The sequence below is a fragment of the Notothenia rossii genome (genome assembly GCF_949606895.1).
Source record: "Notothenia rossii genome assembly, chromosome: 4".
NCBI lineage: Eukaryota > Metazoa > Chordata > Actinopteri > Perciformes > Nototheniidae > Notothenia > Notothenia rossii.
Window position 1 is genome coordinate 36,336,176 of NC_136902.1, and position 20,793 is coordinate 36,356,968.

Below are 20,793 nucleotides of genomic sequence, written 5' to 3' on the forward strand. Positions count from 1 at the left end.
CCTAACCCTAACCAAGTCTTCACCCTAAAATTAATGATTCCCCTCATGGGGACCTCCATTTTGTCCTCATAAGGGAGGCGAGTCCCCACACGTGACTGTGTAAACAGATTTAGGTCCCCACAAGGATGGTAATGCTAGGCCACACACACATACACATAATGTATTAGTGTATATAAATGTCTTGGCTCCAGTTCAAATAAAATATTTAACAGAGGCGGATTTTCTGAATTCCTGTGAAGCATTAACAATGCCTCGCTGACACCGTTAGCCATTCCACCAATAACCCTGCCAAGTACACCATACCATCAGCCTGTAATGTTACTGCACTGTATGAATACAGTATATACTGTATACGGTATATGTAAAGGTGATTACAGTGAAAGGAGACAAAAGGTCACACAAAGGCAGGTGTGCACATACAGAATTGCAGATAAATGGGCCAGAAGACAAACCTGTGGACTGTAGATAAAGATCAACACACCCTAACCAAACATAAAACACAAGGCAGTGATCCAATACTGAAACCAAAGAATGTAATGTGCAGATGCAATGATAAAGGCAATAAATAAAATGGTATACCATAAAAGGTAAATTACTGAATGCAATTTCCTAAATGAACTCACTTGAAGAGGTATTAATATGCCCATATGTGTGATTCTTGCTGAAAATAACAGGCAAAGGTCCCACCCCACTACTCAAACATCCTCTAAGAATACAGAACTATAGAAACTGACGTGAGCTGTAACTATGTTTCACCTGACCTCACTTTACAGGTATGACATTACGCAATGGTTTCACTCACTGGTAAATTCATCTACCAGGTATAATAAGAAGCAGAATAATGTTCCTGATTTGACATATTTGTTATTCAAGACAAAGTGACAACAACGATCAAATCTTCTCTAAAAGTGATATTTATTTCAATTAAAAAGCCCAAATCTCATGCAATATCTTAATGTAAAGACCCAAATTAATCGCTCTTAATCTTTTGGCTCCCCTAGCTGATCATAATCACAATTAATCACACTGGGGTTAGCTATATCATCCAGAAGTGCAAAGACATCCTCTCATGACACTCTGTCTAGGCACGCTTCCCTCAGAAGTCATAATTGAACCTCAGTTATTTACCAACTGAGGTTTGGTTTTGAAATAGACCACACAAGCATGGAATGTTGCTTCTTTGTTGTATGCTGTTCACAAAAGCTTTCCATCTAAAAGCTTCCTCCAATCTGTCAGACTGTACTGAAGCAGAAGAAACTGGTGTTTGTGTTGAAAATGACACACACCAAATCATCCTTTATGCACACAAGTCACATGTGATGCTTCTGACATGAGGACTGAGCGGTGCTCGTCCCCCTCTCTGTGTGGGCCGCAGCAAACATCCTTTACCTGGTTTCCACCTGCCCCAACGAGCATGAACAACGGACAGAATGTGTACTTGCATTTGTGCATTGTATTTCTTTAGTGGTGCATGCAGTAACATACTGATGTCACTATTTTCAGGATTTTGTTTATGACTGTATTTGTATTTATTTAATAGATCATTGATTGATTGTACAAATGTGCGTGCTGCAATTGGAGTGTAGTTGTGTGATATCTTTAAATAAATGTAGTTGTCACTGTTGGCAGAGTTAGTCTGTTTCAAAATGACATGAAAGGAGAACATTATGAACAGAATTAGATTATGTTCACGGTGGTAGATGGAGAATGCATGTGTGTGCCCAGAAGGAGGCTGCTGTGGTCTAACGTTAACTTGAAGCTATCTTCACAATCAGGCTCCCTTCATGCTTGCTAATAACTTATCTAAAGAGTTGGTTCTGCTAAGTTGATAGTGCTGTATTTAGTTAACTGGATGGCATCAGATTTCGACAAGTTTGTGCAGAGGTGTCTACGATATAAACTATTTGTGAACTCTGGAAAGATTTTGGAAGGGGGGGGAAATTGATCATTACTTAATCTCGGATGATGTTATTCTCTCAGATGGATACAAACATTAAAATAAAAAATGCTGCAATTGGTTGCTTAAAGTGGACCTATATTTGAATAATATATTGTAGGGCCATACCTATATAAAACATGTCTGTGAAGTTTTTTTTTCAAAATACCAAACAGATCATGCATTTTAGCCATGCCTCAATTCACTCTATTTGCTCTTTTCCAGCCCTGTCTTCACAAGGGCTGATTCTGTGTCAAATGAGCTGCAGCTGACCACGCCCCCCTGCAAAGGAGGGGGGCAAGGCACGAGCGTCATGTTACCATGCTGTTACCATGCCACGCAACCTCTCATTCCCCTGATAGGTGGAGAGTTGCCCGTATAGGCGTAGCTCCTCGTTCCTGACCAGAGATATTTCAAGTCTGGATCAGTCTGTATCAGATCCGTTGCAGCCCCTTTTTAAGAGATTTGGGTATGGAAGAAAAGAGAGAGGGTTGTGTTTTCTGACACTTGGTGAGTTCCCTGACACACCGGGGACACATATTCATGTATAAAAGACGTACAAAAGTGCATTTTGCCTGATAGGTCCCCTTTAATATATTACCGTTTATATATCTACAGTAGGCAACTTGCCCAAGTTCAGTCTACAGTATGTGCTGAAACACTGAGCTGGTGGAAATATTTCAAACAAACCGACACATGTGCCTTATGGACACAAAAAGTGTAATTGCGTTCTTTGCAAGACTTCTGACGTAAAATAGAAGGATGAGATACAGAAGTGTAACCTGCCAGTTGTACAGATGTTGTGACACCAGCTGGTTTACCAGTGTGTGATTAGAGTACATGTGGCAATGTAACATAGACACACATGCACAGAAAGCAGATACCCAAAGGGGGAGAGTCTCAGGTAAACACACCCTGGGGCATCTCTTTCTCCTGTGCGGCACTATGGCAAGAATGCAGGAACATGGAAAATGTTATTCATTAGAGGAAACATTCCAGGTGTCAGAGAGGTATATGCATTGCACACTCGAGTTCTGCTTGTACACACACTAGCAGTACAGTGGATTAGTAATACAACACTTCTGTTGGAAGTGCAACGCAGTAGAGGAAGAGGCAGGAATGTAAATATGCCAAGGGATTTTACATTTGGAAGTCAGCGCTGATAACAAGCTCTTAGATCCTTGTTTTGTTTCTTGTATCTTATCAATGGGCTGTTGCCTGATGAAGTTGGTGTAAATACATTGAGAGACGGAGTTGTGTGTAGCCTACTCCAGCAGCTTGCATTGAAAATATTGTACATTTCCACTGCTGTAGTTCCATCAGTGCAACATAAAGACATTTCATACAGCTCTCAACAATCTAAAATACTGTTTTAATTGTTTTTTCTTTGCTGCACTATTTGATCAGTTAAGCCTCCATTGACAAAACGTGTATGTATTTGCACAATTGATGTGAACATGTAAAGGGAAGGCTGAAGAATGTTATAGGGGAAACGCCGTTGCATTTCATTCATGGTAGTCTAACATATCCATTCACTCATTGATCCATTCATTCATTCATTAAAATGTAGAGCAGGACAAAAGCCAATGCTCAGTTGGCAGTGCCCCGCACCCCCACACATGAGTACAGTTAATTATTACCATAGAGACTGACCCAAATACCTGTGTGTACGCAAGTTAGGAAAGGCAAAATCCTTAATCAGTCTCCATTTCTAAGTGTGTGTGTGTGGCCAAAGTTTAAGAGAAGAACTTAACTTTTTAGAATCACCGTTAAACAAAACACTGAAACGCACAAATACATTTAAACAAAGCACATTTAACAGTGGCTGGGCAGTCTGTGTGAGTGTGTGTGGCCCCTCAGTCACCAATTAACCCTGCGAGGGCCCATTCTGCCTCGGATCCAGTGCTGCGTCATAGCCCATCATTTACTACACATTCCACAAATACCCCAGATTCTCACAGTTTCCAAATACTACAAGCTGACCTAATAAAGCCGGGTTTGCATGACCACAGAGCTTATAAATGGTGAGAGGGACGGAGCTGATCTGCTGCTAAAACTGATACAGTGTGCAACAAATCTCCACACTGCGATGCATAAAACCTGTTATATATTTTTCCTATGTGCCTGTCGAAAAACTATTAAAACACATCAATAATTCAGAATGTTCTACTGTCTGACGTGTTCCTATGACCCAACCCTAAATACATTGCCTCAAATACCCACTTGTGCACTAAGTCTTCCATAGAAAATATTTCCCAACAAATGCACTATATCCATCAGTATGTTAAAAATGAGTCAACCTGTTTAAGGATCGTTTTTAGCCTTGTAAAAAGACAGTATATATTTATGAAATATTTTTCAACCACTGGGGGGCCTGGGCCTGGGAGCCACAGATTGGGACGGTATTGTTGTGTTACCGTTTTTGTTTCTCGGGATTTGTTGGCAGAATTGAGGAATAACTATTTAGAATGTCATTAAACTCATCCTTAAAGCCTTGAAACTGTGTGGTTTCCACTCACACCTCAGTGGAATGAACCACGGTGACCTTAAAGTGAAAGAGAAAATTGGCCAAGTTTACATCCAATTACACTAGGCCAGGAGCATGCGTTTGGCAGGTTACCGGTTGTATTTCATTTAATTATGACATCCGTCTCACAAAACGTTATGTTGTAGCGGTAATTAATGAAACAATTTCACAAAACTCCATGGCAAAATACTAGTACCACAGGAAAATAAGCAATATTTTTTACTAAACCCAAGCGGGCAAGGGGAAAGTGTGTACTGTTGGCCCGGAGGGTTTAAAGAGTGCTTCCGGGACACCTGGCCATTTATAATGACGAGCCCTGAATTACATTGCACATTTTTTGTGAATTTCGAGAAAATGGCCAATTGAAAATTCTAATTCCCTTGCTTTATGAACGTCATCTTTTTTTATTTCCTAAATATGTTTCCTTTATAGAAGTCTGCTCAGCCAAGTGTAAAAACATCTTTGTATCACAGAGCTCACCTGGAGTGTGTCCTGCATTAATGTGTAAAATAATTATTATCATTACCATTTATAGCCCAACCACCCCGTCATCTTGACTGGACTGAAAGGAGATGTCAACTTTAGCAAGGAGAGTTTCATTCTCTCTTAAAACCTTCACTTCCTGTTCCCTGAAGTAAACACAATCCAGTACAAACACCTGCGCATTACTGCTCGATCCTGTGATTAGCGTGCATGAAATAATGATGGATTAGACCTAATGACAATGTGTGGGGAGAGTATGAGTCTGTGAGGATTTCCTTTGGTTGTTGTCTACAAAAACAACAACAACAGATATATGACAGGGATTGAGGCATTCACACTGGCTTCAGTAATAATTAACAAGTTTTACATTCTACACTGTTGCTGAGGAATTGGCATGACACACGGGGGGGGGTTGAATAAAAAAACGATATTGCTGCTCCAAATCTTTCTGTTCTACAGCAGGGTATATGCAGGAATCCCGAAGTCACATGTAACACTGTGAAGACAACTTGGAGAATCCACAAGAGAGCAAAGGGTTAAAAAGTTGGGCTGATTGACAGAGTGGCAGCTGTCTGTAATCATTCCCTAATTGCTAATCAGCGTCACTGCACCTTTAAAAGCACCGCACCTGAAAGGAGAGCGGAAATCAAAGCTGGAGAGGGACAAACTAAAGAGCGTGTGTCCAGCAGCAGCAACGAACCAGCAGAAGAACAACATAGAAGCAGCACTGGTGCAGCCATAAAAAGCTGGAGAGGCGGCCGGTGAGAGACGAACTGTGTGTTTATAGAAGAGTTTACAACTTGCAGTACGTGGCGCACGTTAGAATGTATAGAATGTACGTTCTAGTTCAGTGTCATTTGTTTGTTTGATGTCCTCAAACTAAAGCAGCATGATTGTTAAGTTAAAAACGAATGTGATATGTAGATTGATAAAAACGGTTTGAATGCTGCTAAAAGATCAGTCTATTATATTTGCATTTTTAATGAGACTGCATAAGTTAAAAACTGTTTTTAAAAGCATAATTCATAAATATACACCAAGAAAGGAAAAACAATATTCTCAAGTGGTAAAAAATATATGTAAAGCATGTATTTTTGCATTTATTATTTAATGTGCATTGTATTTACAGCAATTATTATTTTTCATTTAAGGTTTTTTCACCTTACAACCTTGCTACATATGCTGTACTGCAACAACAAAAACTAAAGTAAAGAAGAACTCAAAAGAAAAAAAAGTTGTGGTCATTGTATGAGTGAAACCCAGTGAAAACCTCCTATGGACTGTACCATCCCTTTCAAGCTGGGAAACTGCAAAAATACCCAAGGGCTTGACAAATACCTTTTTAAGACCATTTCCATACTTTTTAAGACCTCATCACCACTTCGAGTTTTAACCGGTAACATTGGCGACACACTTTACCTCACATTGACTATACACAGTATTGATTGTCCTTCCTCCTTATCGTCCAACCATTTGGACGCAGACTTGCATTTCCCCATAACGATGTTATTTAACAACCGGCGTAAACGGGCCTCCGCACACTATCAAGCAGTGAGCGTGCGATGTCCTGTTCAGATGACGTCAAATCCAACGGGGTGCCATAAATAAACTACACAGAATCACACCACACACCTACGCAATGATTACATTCAGGCACACTGTAGAATACAACCTCTTTGGACAATTTATATACTTATTGAAAACAAGCTACAAAATGTAATACCTTGGAAAATGCCCTTTCATACTTTTTAATAGCCTTCATTTTCGCTAAATTGATTATCAACTTTTAATACTTTTTAAGACCCCGCGGACACCCTGTACAGGAGCTGTTGCACTGTTAAGGTTTGAAAATGTAGAAGCATTACTTTTTAGGGGTGAGTAATATTCCCTATTTATTTTTTTAATAAATTATTATAATGAAATATTAATTATATTTGATTTCTCTTTTTGTCCTTATAAAATCTATTTTATCTTTGATCAGGCAACCATTTAACACTTTTTGTCGTGTGATGCTATGAATCATTTTGTCTGGAGCCTACAAATAAATTCCCGGCATTTATTATCAGCATTTTTCAGCAAGAGTCAGTAACTGGGCCTTGTAAATAATGATAGTCAGGTAGATAAAGTGCTATATTTTATTGGGAAACTTACAAATATACTATGAAGGAAGTATATGAGAACCACAATCAGCAGATAGTTTCGCCCAACCAAAACGTCCTTTTTCAGGTAGTCTTGGCCTAAATGAGATATTAAAGCACTCTTTACAGGCAGAGACTAAACTGATCTTGTACTCACCCAGCGTGAGGAGGCTCAGGTACACGGCCATGGCAGGCATCATGATTGCTGGACGCATGGACACCAGGCTGTATCTCTGGCTGTAAGAAGAAAAACACACATTATTGGATATTGTAAACATATAATCAATAAGATGTCTTAAGAAGCTTCCTTTAGTACAATACCCTAAAATGCACTCCAGGTCCACACATGTCTCTATTTCCAGAGGAATAGTTTTTGATATTGATTCTGAAATGTTTTGCCAAAATGATCACTTCTGGTATCCTTTTTGGGGTTTCGCATTGTTGGCTGTAATAAACATTTTCGCTATCAATTATAATGCCAATTATTCTCTAGATGAATCGACTGATCATTTGGTCTACAAAAGTACAACACATTATAAAAATCCCCGTTTCACAAAGTGCAAAACAAAAAGCATGTTTAAAGAATAATAACTTCAGAAATGCCACTGTAGGTTAGTAGTCTTGGTAGAGGTAGAACAGTCCTGATGTTGTGATGCCGAGGAGAGACAAGGCCTCTTGTATACGTAGGCTCCACAAACACAAACATCTGCTCAATGAATAGGACAGAACACTGTGTGTTTTGCGGGCACACTCATTGGCAGGTGAGAACACACATTGTTCATGTCACACACTATACCAATCTGACCTCTGAGACAAATACAAGCGCTTACAGGAAGTAACACACTAAATGGGAGGACTGACTTCACAGCTAGGACTGCTTATGCAATTCAAATAAGCCTCCAGTTTGAAAGAATTCCTCAAACAGCTTAACCTTCCTCAGTAATCCAGGTTCTATCTAAAGCAGGTCACTGTTGGAAAGCATTTTTCACACTCTGCTTGGCAATAAGAGGTCCATGTGGCCCCCTGCCCACACTGTTAGGAAGAGGCACTGAGGAGGGACCCCACAACGTCTCCACACTCAGTTCAACACATTTACATGAGTATTAATCCATCGACTGCAACCATAACAACACATAACATATGTATAAAGCCTAAATACACTTGTATAACAACGTATTGTGATAGCAGCTGATGCATGCTACATCACTTCTCAGCCAAATTCAAATGATTGAGTTTTTCTTTATAGTTTGGGACTATGGCTTATTATGAAAATGCCTCAGAATCCTACATTTAAGTACATGGATTTCGCCAAGTTTTTCCACGATTTAAAGTCCTATTGTCCAAGAAAAGGGAGCAGGCTGGCTAGAGGTTTTTTTGTTTAAGGTTATCTTGCTTGTTGGGTTAGGCTTTGTATGTTGATTGTAGCTTTAATGAATGGTAACCCCATTTCTTATAAAAGATAATGGGGGGAAACAGTATGAAGCTCCCCAGGAGTCAGGTGGCAGAGAGCTGGTACACTGAATTCACACCGAGAGAAATAGATGTCTACGGAAAGCTGTGGAGGACCATCTGGGCAAAGCTATTTTAAATCTGCTGCAAAGTGCGGCCAAACAATCATTTCGAGCCAAATGCAGCGCAAGAGTTCCTGCAACCAATCAGTCTTTTGAGTCTTTACTAAATAAAAAGGACATAAACAAAGCAAGAAGGGAGGATGAATATTCCACAGTATATTTTTGTGGCAAGCTTCATGACAGAATTGAAAAGAAACGCCCACTGGCTGCACAAAAATGGCACTTTGCCGCTTCCCAGTGTAAAGTTGGCGTTGAGGTCGAACTAAAAATGTTTTCAAACCAAATATAAAACATATGATTGGAACTAAAGCTAACTATAATTTATCATTTAACTTAATCAACAAATAGGCACATTTTTCCTCACAAAGATAAAATGTCGTCTAGAGTAAAGACCATATACCATAGATTGTGTTTTAAATACAGATGTTTTTGAGATATAGGGTAAGGGTCCATGTATTCATTCATTAATGCCCTTGTGGGCTGGCAGTTGAGATGAGTTAGGGTCTTATAGCACTATAGTGCAGAGTGGAATGACCTGCAGAGAATGGAGAAGCCTGTTTGCCACTAAAGAGCCCTAGAGATGAAAAAAACATGATAAATGATTTTTTTTTTAAGAAATACACTTATGAGATCTAAAATCTGTTATGAGATATTGAAATGAGCATTAATGTTCATTAGAAGGTACAAATACCACTACAAAATATAACTTCTGCTCAAATGAACGCTTAGGTCTGGTCACAAGTCATTTACTTAGGAATTTGAATTTGATGGAAACACTTGTTGCACTGTTAAACTTTGACAACATTGTTACATATTAACAGCTACATAGTTAAGAGAGCTTAGAGTTTAGCCAGAGGTTGTGAGAGCAGAATTGAATTGAAAATCTCCACCAGAAGCCACCGAAGTACAAGAAAACAAATAGAGTTTCACCATACGAATAAGTAAAACACTAAGAAAAGCCTGCAGGAAATATTCAGATTCCAGCTCTATACTCACTCAGCCACAGGTCACTCTCCTCTGCACTGCCTGGTCACAACTTCTCACTCCACTTTCCTCTGACAGTGTGCACGTGTGTAGATGCCCGTATCAGAGCGTGCACGTGTGCAGGCCCTGAACCTCGATGTGTATGTTTACGCGTGCATGCACATGCGTGGTGTGTATGTACGCCAGAATGTGTAAAACAAACTTGAAAGCGCAACTGACGGCAGCGATGTAAAAACAGAGGGAACGCCGCGGGCCAATGGGGATGCAGCGCGAGGGACCCCCCCTTTTATTGCTCTCCTCCCTCCGCCTCGCCCTCCCTCCCGCGCGCCCTCCGGCTCGTCACTGGGGCACCGGGGTGAATGGACAGCTATTCTTATTCTAATTCTTCTGTCACTCTGTGAGCCACTGGCTGAAAGAGGGGAATGGTCTCCAGGCTTTTGGAATGCACCACCCCTTTCTTCTGGACACTGAGGGAGAGTGAAGGATGAGAGAGGCAGAGAGGACGCCAGAGAAAGAGAGAGATAGTTCAAAGAAGAGGAGGATGGACCAAGGAGATTGGAAAAAAGAAGAGGATAGGATGCGTTGGAGAGATGTTGGGGTAAACCAGGCCACAGAGCTTCAGTGCAGCACCACCCCCGACCAATGCACCGCACATAACACCACCGTCCTGGCACTTGGCAAGAGGAGCTACAAACTAACCCCAACTTTCTCTCTACACTATCATTTCATAGTCTAAATGCACCACTTTGGAGAGTTGGAGGACGACGTCGATATATTGAAATACAGTTGTTTCGGCATTGGATGATATGCAAATCTATTTATGTACAAATAAAGCTAAATCAAGCTTGGCAGAAAGACTGAATCTGTCCTACAGAACAATACAAAATCAACTTCAAGGCAACCTCACTATTTAACATGTTGTATCTTGATTTTTAAATCCAAATACAAACAATGTAAGTGTAAAAACAACATTTTAAAGTTTTAGGAGGGAGGTTGGTATATTTTCTTACAGTTGAGACAAAGCCAGCTACTCGTTCCCCCATGATCCCAGTTTTGTGCTAGGCTAACTGGCGCTTGCCTCATATTAAGTGTACAGATATAGGAGCGGTGTCAGTTTTCTAATCCAACTCACTGCAAGACAGTGTCAAACTACATGTGCTGGAATCCAGAAGTATTTCACCTAAACATCTCATTTGAGTTCTCTGTGTTACTTTAGTGCTGTTTCACCCTTGCCCCCTCTAGTTGGACTAAAAACCAAAGGATGTGACAAATCAACTGGGCTGAGGCATCAGACTGGGGCCATGGAGGTCAACTCTATTCAGAAACTCTAAAGGTTGAAGCAACTGGTGCTACGACTAGATTAGAAAAGAGAAAGTAGAGGGCGGGCGAGTGTTTGTAAAATACGTATATGCATGTGTGGATTATGTGCATGCATGTGTGTGATTCGGGCTAGACAACTCCAAAACTGTAGGAGAGAACAAAGCAGGGTTCACTTTCACAGCTTTGGTGATGTGACCTTTGACCTTTGCTAAAGAGGGAGAAGGAAAGGCAGACTGAACAAGTCAGACAGCAACATGGATTGCGCTACCCAGGACGGCTCAATGTACATGTTGTAGAAAGGTTTTCTCAAGACCCAAGATCATTTGGTCTCTCTATCACTGTACCTCGTACTTACATTTGTACTTCTGAAACAACGGATAAATTACAAACCTGAATACATTCAATCTAAAGCAGAGAACGATTTCAAATAAAAAAGGTTTTATCGCTTTGAATTGAGAAACTGGGAATGGATTAAATATGCAACTTGCAGCATAACTAAGTTACAGCTAGCTAACTTTAGCTTCCTTACATTATCACTAGCAAAATACTATCTGAGTGTAAATCTCTGTTGGCTAAATGATCATAGATACTAATTTATGTCATATAACAGTGTTCTGAATATATCATTAATGATGTAGTGCAAGCATTTGCTAAAAGTACATGGTGCTAGCTAACTTTAACGGCCGCCATTTTCATTGAAAACGATTTTTCTCAAAATTCCATTAAGTAGCTTTAAAATGAAATAATTTCCAGGCAATCCAGTCTGGATCTATTTTAATTTGTTCACAGTTTATTGTTGTATATATTGTATATTAAGATATATACGTATATTTTAGAGCAGTGGTTCTCAACTGGTCAGGCCTCGGGACCCACTTTTTACTTGGTCAATACATCGCGACCCAACATTTTGAAGCACTCAAATCTATTCAACAAAAAACATGCTGTAATATATACGCTTTTCAGCATACAATATTAATACAAGTGAAGTACAGTGCATCCCTTATATCCCTTCACAGAACTAAAGTATGCTTTTAAAAAAGGTTTAATGAGATGATGGAATCAAAGCTGAACTGCATAAAAAGGCAAACACGCTGAAAACCCAACCCCAGCAGGGGGGTCTGGGAGGATTCTCCCCCAGGAGATTTTTAGGAATACTAACATTAACTATGCATTCTGGTACACTCTGAGAAGAAAATAAATAAATCTATTACTACCCGACATATTAATAATATTTTATGCCATTGTTTGTTTTTCACTTTGTTCTGACATCTTGCTGAGAGAAGAGCAAAGAGGAGATAGTCTGTGTGACTTACTTTAAATTGTGGGTAAGGGTAGATAGCTCCCATTGTTCTGTGACCTGTCAATCATCAAACCGGGGCTCATATTTCATTATGTGTTCATTTTTATCTGAAGTTGTACATGGATGTATAAAGAGTAGTTCTACCGCTAAGTTATTCTCCGTGGGGACTTCCGGCAACAATCTTGATTCTGATTGGCCAGAAGACTCGAAAAAACATCAGCAAAGATATTTTATTGAGAAGATGATCACTACGTGACAGAAGTTTTCAAAACCGTTTATGGTCTCCGGTACTTACAGTCCAACGCCGACTGCATGCACAGCGTTAGAAAATCGGGCATTCAAAAAAAATGTTGACTTTTTCCCCCCCCCCCAAAAAAAAGAATTCCAATTTTCTTTTTTCAATTTTTTTTTTCTTCACTCACACATCCGCAACCCACTCGAAACGGGTCCGCGACCCACTTTTGGGTCGCGACCCACCAGTTGAGAACTACTGTTTTAGAGTATGTTTCAGACAATATATTTATTTTAGGGCCGGGACTTTAACGCGTTAATTAAGATTAATTAATTACGCAAACATTAATGCGTTAAAAAAATTAACAGCCGGAGCTGTTAGATTAACATTAACATGCTTATTGTAGTTGTAAGTGCACTGCCTTGCGGCCTGTAGCACCGTCCTTGATGGAGCATATGTGTGGACTGGACCTGCATTTTACAGGAAAGGAGTAGAGTAGTTGTCGATTCTTGTTCTGTTTTCTGTGAATATCTGCCTCACCCTCTCAGACTTTGAGTTGCGCGCGCTACTAAAGAGACGTGTTACCATGGAAACCAAACAATGGTGTAGCTCTATTAAAGTCTGAGTGGAGACATTCGTGTGTAAATCTGATTTTGTCAGAAATGCGGGAGAAATATGACCCCGGGAGGAAACCGGGAGAGGGCAATGAAATCGGGAGTCTCCCGCGAAAATCGGGAGGGTTGACAAGTATGACCCACACCCAACCCACACTTAACCAGATGACTGGTTTCAGGGCCAGGATAACTAAGTCCACGTCTGAAAAAATAACCAGCTCACTGGATTGCACTCGACTGTAGACCACTTGGAGTGGTAGAAGATAAGGGGCTGCAAAAGGTACTACAGATTGCATCGTCTGACACAACATATGAGCTGCCATGCAGAAAGACAGTGACAAAAAGAATCCAGCAGCTTTATGACAATGAAAAGGATTACCCCTGACTGGGGATCATTGGACCTCGGTAAGCAATTCAAATTACCTCTGTGTGACGGCACACTTTATTGACATCTTCTCACTGTTCTCAGGTCAAATATTTATATGTGATTAAAAATGCGATTAATTTCGATTAATTAATTACAAAACCTCTCATTAATTAGATTAATTTTTTTAATCGAGTCCCGGCCCTAATTTATTTATAATATATATATATATATATATATATATACAGGGTATATGCAGGAATCCTGAAGTCAAATTTAATACCTTTTAAGACCTTTTTTAAGACCCTCTCAATACATTTTAAGACCTCATCGCAACTTTGAGTTCTAACCGGTTACATTGGCAACACACTTTACCTCACATTTACTATATTGATTGTAAGATAGCAAAACTAAACAGAGTGCAGACAGACTACTGAAGCCTTCTCTCCACATGAACTTCAACCTCTCTGTGAAGGTCAGGTTTAATGCAGTATGCTGCTTTGTTGCTTCTGTACTCTGTGCTCTTTCATTCCAGTAAAACTCGTCAGAAAACATTAGAAACCAGTATTTGACCAATAAACAAAACAATTGACAAAACTTTGAACTATGAAATATGTTAAACTTTGGTGAGCTTCAGTGGGGTAATGCCATATAGGAGCTCCCTCACAAATACCCAGGGGTTAAATTGGGCTGGGGCTGTCCGGGGCTAAGCCCTGGCACATAAGACGATGCTCTGACGTCATCACCCTCACACATTTGTCATATGTTTACAAAAAAGGATATATATGTTATGATTTTTTTCGTTCTTAATATAGACTATATTTAGGGTCGATATGTGTTGACTTTACTTTAAAATAGCAGATCTCTGTGACCGTATATAGTTTGGCTTAGACCCCGGCCCCACACGGTAAAACGCATACGCAAGCGCAAGAAAGGCTTCCTTTCACACGCATTCGATTCATTAACGTGTCCGTTCACACTCGACCGCTGCAAATGCTGGAAACGATGTAGTACATATGTCATGCCTGTAAGTGGCGCTGCTGCCGCCCGAAATACACCAAAAGCAGCGAAGAAGAACCCGGAGCATGGTTGCCATGGTTGCCCTTCTGTCTATTCTCCTCGGTGAACGGCGTGTTCTCCTGCTGTATCTCTCAGGTAGTCCACCAGCAGATGAAAAACACCCACCTCTCCGCCTTTTCCAAGGAACGAGGGGACCGTGCGGCAGTTTCCGTAAAAAAAATGTTCCGCCGGTCAACATGTCCGTTAAAGTTTAAATCTTCCGTACAAAATTAGGAAAGTGCCGGTCAGAGGTCTTCTTTGTTATTTATTGAGCTTTAAAACAAATTGATAACGACTCTGTTCTCTGTATAATAATATAAGAATATTTAATAAACGGTGACTGCCTCTCTTTTCCACCCCCTCTTCTGACAGCCCAGCAGCAGCAGGAGACGTGGGGAGAGGGAGGCGGGCTCTTTCATCGTTATCAGAAAATGATCATATAGGGCACACACGGAGCCGTTGGACCCCCAGAGCGTTGCGTATGCCGGTCTTCCCAACCCGACCCGTTACCGTAGTCGTTTATTCCCCCCCCCCCCCCCCACACACACAGAGCGGAGCAAGGCAACGAAACTTAAAATAATAAGCAGCATTTTACGGCGCGCTATGCATGGGGCCGCCTTGTGGGGTTTCCCGACATGTCGTTTCAGTAAATTAAAGGGTGTTTCATGTTGTCGTTGCTGTGGGACTTCTTAATACCTTGGAAAATGCCATTTAATACTTTTTAATACTTTTTAAAAGCCTTAATTTTCGCTAAATTGATTTATCAACTTTTAATACTTTTTAAGACCCCGCGGACACCCTGATATATATATATTTAGCAGAGAGGGGGCAACAAAGCATTTCCCTGAACAATGTAGAATTATGTTGAAAATGCAACAAATTCAAACTTGAAAGGGACAAGGTTTTCTTCTTTTTTAACGACCGTTCAAGCAAAAAAAAGTCAAAGGAGAGAAGTTTGCACCTGCAGACCTTGAGTCAAGACTTTGACGCAAACACACACACCCACACACCCACCCACAATCTCAACAACGAGATAAGAGAATCCTGCAGAAGGTTCAGTGACACCACTATAACTTCCGTGCAGCGGTTGGACAAAGCTATGAAAATCTCGAGACACTAGTCCAAACAATCCCAGGCTCCCATATCCTTGAACACAATGTGTGTGTGTGTGTGTGTGTGTGTGTGTGTGTGTCAAATGAAGGGCTTCAGACTGAACACACTGCCAATAGCCTGCAGCTCAAGACTCTGCTTTTGCTTTTAAAGTATTGTAAAACAAGGCTGGGCTAGAAATGGGATCATATTATCCAGATGAGATCATGGAGGAAGTTTCCTTTTTGTCATGGGTGACTCAATATACTGTAAGAGCTGCCATTACCTGCTGCACCACTGTGAGTTATCATCAGGCAACCTTGTATGCCTGATAAAGCCTAAAACTAGATTTTATTTAAGCATATAAATTGCAGTGTGTTTTTGTATACTATTAAACAATTTTGAGGTCAGTAAGGTCAAGTTTGCATCATCATACATCCTTGTTATGTTTGAGTACGTTTTGACAAAAAATCCATTACTTTTAGACATATCAGCCATTTATTCATAACTTTTTTTAAATAAGTTATTTGTTTAACTTTAAGCTGCCTTTTTCAAGTTGTATTCATTAAATGTAGCTTTCTATTCAACCATTTATCCAGTTTTTTAAGCTATCTACTTGATGGCTTTTCAGAACAGGCTTTTCACACTGACCTTTTTGTGTCCCAATATACGTTTTTCTTTTTTAAATAAAATTATTAAAGGTCCCATGTCATGACCATTTTCTAGTGATCATATTTCCATTGTTGAGGTCTACTAGAATATATTAAAATTGTGCAATTTTCCAAACTCACATTGGTTTCTCATACAGCATCTCTATATAGTATGTGTATTCACCAGGTATTCGCTCTCTGTCCTAAATGTCTTGTTGGAGCTCCTGCCCCCCCCCTCCCTGTGAGCCCGGTGTGCTCTGATTGGTCGGGACGTTGCGAGGCTCGTTGCTGCTGTGAGCTGCTGTGAGCTGCTGCGAGCTGCTGCGAGGAGCGGACATGTTTCCGGGTCGGTGATACAGCGAGAACAAGCGAAACTCATCCTGAGCACACACAAACACTCACAGCCGAAGTAAAAACAATAAGTGTGGCTTGATATTGAGTAAGAAAATGGTTTATAACGCTGTGAGAATGGGTCTGCGGAGAGCCTTTCTCCGCAATCCCAACTCGTCTATTACCAGCGTTCAGGGAGCTCTGTGCAAGTCAATGGGGACTCCTTGTTAGTTAGTCAAGGGATCCTGGTGTATGCGGATCGGTCCATTTGGGCCAATCCGGTCATTTTGTTGTTGATTTGGGTGTTCACAAGTCACAGAACCCAGGAAGCAAACAATGGAAAAAGAGAAATCTCCAACGAGGCATTCTGGGGCAGCATAGACAGGTCTTTTCTGTGTTCCGAGTTTTACTCGCTACAGGGTGTACTTTGAGGGTTTGTGACCCTGCAGACCGTTTACTGTACATGCAGAAAAACCTTCATAACACACAAGGGGACGGGTAATAACCAGAAAAGCATGACATGGGCCCATTAAAATGAATTTAAAATAATCCAAGTACAAGCACCAATCGTTAGGAGTCACTTATCTCGCCAAAACACAAGTTAGAAAAGAAGGAAATAATTATAAAAAAGGAAACTGTCAGACAGAAAGGATAACATCGTCTAATTACAAAGAAAATTCAGTTTGCTCCTAGCATGAAATACAGTTAATTTCCCACTTGTTCCATGCAGCACTACCACAGGATATACCCAAGTTAGTACATAGCAACTGCCATTAATATACCTGCAGACAAATGCAGCTAAGTACCATAGAAGACAGGGCGCTGGTTAAAAAGCAACCTTTGATCTTACAACACTAAAACACCCTGTGATACTCAACCAACGCAAAGAAAGTAGCACAGGACTTTAAAGAGATATCACAGACACAAAATACTCGTCAGTGCTGCTCGGTCAAACTTAAACGGATGTAAACTGGTAGAACACAGAGTAATGTGTTAAGATTCATAAATCAATGCTTCTTTACTCTTATTTCAGTGATTTTGTTGAGGATGATAACTTGTTGAAATCAGCTGTCGGGTGTAAATCACTATATGTGTAGGCTGAGGCAGGGCCGGACTAGGACAATAATGGCGCATTTCCCCTAAACGGCCTCGCTCGGTATGGCTAGGCCTCGTTAGGACTGGCTCACTTTATGGCGCATTTCCATTACAGTTTAGGAACTGGGGTAGTATCTATAGTAACGCAGTGTAGGCGGAGCCGTGACGTCATCTTCAATGAGAGCCCCAGAAAAACAACACAGCCGTCAGCTGTTAGCACTCAGAGCTCACAGCTCCTCATATCTGTTCAGAAACTAGACAAAGGTTAAACAAGTACAAACCACATACTGTCTGTGTCATGCAAATACAGTCGCTGGTTTATTTATGTCTGTATAGGCCGTTGTTGTGAGTGTGGACGGTCGGAGCATTTACAACGTTAGCTTAGCCAATCTCCATTTAGAAAACACGCATTTTAAAAGGTTTTTCACCTGCCATCTGTCTGCAGACTTGTCAAAGCATTAATTCAAGGTTTTTACTAACCGGCATCAGTATGTTGTTACTTCAGCATCATTTTGAAACCTGTATTACAATTAAATCACGGTCAAATATGTTCATCTTGTTGTAGTTGTAGCCCCCTTGCCAGCGACTCTCTCTCTAGTTTAGCATACTCAGCCCGACTCAGCCTGGTTGTTCCTGGCCCTATAACCACGATTTTATGGGGCCAGAAAAACGGTGAATTAGGACCCGCTAGCCGGTACTAGGTCAAGGCTTGGCTTGGCAGGCTTAAAGCGAGCTCCGCGCTGCAGTGGAAACGCGCCATAAGTCAGGCCAGGAATTATACACCCAGCCAGGCCACTACCCGTTTTTTTAGTTTAAATCTACTACCCAATAATACACATGGAAATGGGTTACTATTTAAAAAAAATTGCAAATGTATTTGGGAACCTATCCATGTGAACATATTTTAAGTGGGGGTCGACCTCAAATCCTCTCGGGGGGTCCGGGGTTAGGGCATGCCCCCCCGATAAGATTTTTTATTATTATTTTGGAGTTAAATGCATCAATATGGTGCACTTTGAGGGGGAAATAAAGAGACTAGATCTATGGAAACACCCATATGAAACAGAACTGTATACATTTAAATAATCATAAAATCATAAGAACATGGCCATAACCAATAACATCCCATATCCAATATAAAAAAAAATTGAGTTGTTTAGTTATTGAGTGTGTCTGGGCTCCTGAATCAGCCTCTCCTGTCTCCCTCCTCTCCCTCCTGCTCCTCTTTGAGGTAGCAGCAAAGACTAGTTTTAGCTCTCAACAAGTTTTAAAAGTGACCTTTTTTCACCTATGTATCTTTTTTTTCATGCATATTTTACTAATTACTCCCCCCTCAAATGGAAATATGTGTTTACATAAACGACGACCAAACCGTTTGAGACCCACTGAGAACTTAGACTAATTTAACTATCTAAAGACTCAGAGAGTCCTTAACCTCACCTGAGCTGTGGTTATCTCTCTCAGTCTGACAGCAGAGGACGCTCCCTCCACCTTGTTGTTGAAACAGCTCCTTATATCTGTTAAACAGCTAGCTAACCAGATGCTAACAACAACAATACACGTAACCGGTGCGCGCTCTCTCTCGCTTGCTCGTGCCACACATACACACACCCTCCGGAGCTTGAATGACACACAGAGACCAATCGAGGGCTTTGGTTTATGATCGGTATGGAAGTGGCCATATCGGCAGGCCACATCATTTAGACAGCCAGTCACCCTGTGTGAGGCAGACCCACATTTGCGCAGCGTTGCGTTCACAATACATAAAAGGCCAGTAGGCCACTTAACAGGCCAGGCCATCGGGAAACCTCCCGGTCCTCCCGATGGCCAGTCCTGGCCTGGGCTGAGGAGAGTCATTAAAACAGTGTTGCATCCATTACTTAAAAAAGCAACATGTTTTGGGGTTGCATTAGATGCTGATTTGTGGAAGCTACCATATGAAGCAAAGCTGTTTTTCTCTTCTTTCTGAAATGAGATCTTTTTTTGAAGGCATTATTAATCTGAATGATTCATTTTTTATAATACTCTGAATACAACATTGCAAAACAAAATCATCAAAACAGTCGGAAATCACTGTAACACAGCTTGAAGCCAAAACTGTATTTCTCTATATTAGAGTGAAAATTGTTAAGTCTTTTAAGAGAAATTGTATGAAGAAAACATCATCATGGGGAAATTGCACTTTTCTTCAACAGTAATGTTCTAATGGTAGATCTGCTGCACCCCGATAGAAGCCCTAAAGAAACACTTTTGAACTGAAAAAAGAGGGAAACCACTGGCAGACACTGACTAATATATAAGATCCCAAATTAACAACCATTTGCTTGATTTGAACAGACCACCCAAACACATGTAATCTTAGTGTCAAACATGGAAGCAACTACCCTTCAAACAACTTCCTAATCTACGACATAATCACCTGTGGAGCCAAAGGAAATCTCATAATACTGTCTGGATATTTACCGCATTTCTGCTGGCATCTTGCAAGATTACCATCAAAGATTATTCTCCATGTCAGGTCGGTAGAGAGAGTTATGTCTCCCAGTGTGAGGTGCAGTGTTGATTTATACTGCTATTGACCCAGATCTCAAGGAAAGCAAACAGTAATACCATCTAACTGAGCCTTTGTTCTGCACCACCTATGTACACACACACAACAGAACGTGTCGTGTAACGTATATTACTGTTCATACACAACCAGTGCAGTATACTCTTTTATTCATCCTAACACTCTTTATCAGATTAAATAAGCTTCGCCCTTAAGGGTCTACAGCGGTTAATCACAAAAAATAATCTTTAACTAAAAAGAAGAGGGACACACCCGAGAGACCGACAAAAAGCTCATGCGAGGGCATGACCAGACAGTAGCCAGTCAGCAGCCTATAGGGTGATTAAGTTCATTGCAGACACACACTAACTAACACATTTTCATGTTTGTACTAGACAGGCAGAAAGGAAGCAGTAGAATGAGAGGTGGAGGTGAGTTTGTGGCTCAGCATTAAGTCCTGTGGAGTAGGTCAGTTGAGTTCAGATTAGTCGCACAGAGCTTTAGCTGAGGCCACACTACAGGGAAATGAATTGTAGCAAAGGTACTTACTTAC

General features: G+C 40.7%; 1 protein-coding gene across 2 annotated transcripts in view; it reads right to left on the reverse strand.

Moving 5' to 3' along the window:
• lamb2l (laminin, beta 2-like) overlaps positions 1-20,793 on the reverse strand; it is an 82,915-nt gene that overhangs the window by 54,224 nt on the left and 7,898 nt on the right. The window contains exons 1-2 of one of the 2 annotated variants that reach the window (XM_079678960.1): positions 9,652-9,835; positions 7,242-7,321 (exon numbers count right to left, since the gene is read on the reverse strand). In XM_079678960.1, the coding sequence (XP_079535086.1) occupies positions 7,242-7,299 (58 nt within the window). In that variant the 5' untranslated portion in view covers positions 7,300-7,321; positions 9,652-9,835. Of the gene's footprint in view, positions 1-7,241; positions 7,322-9,651; positions 9,836-20,793 lie in introns of those variants that run through there. The other variant, XM_079678959.1, reaches the window with a different exon arrangement.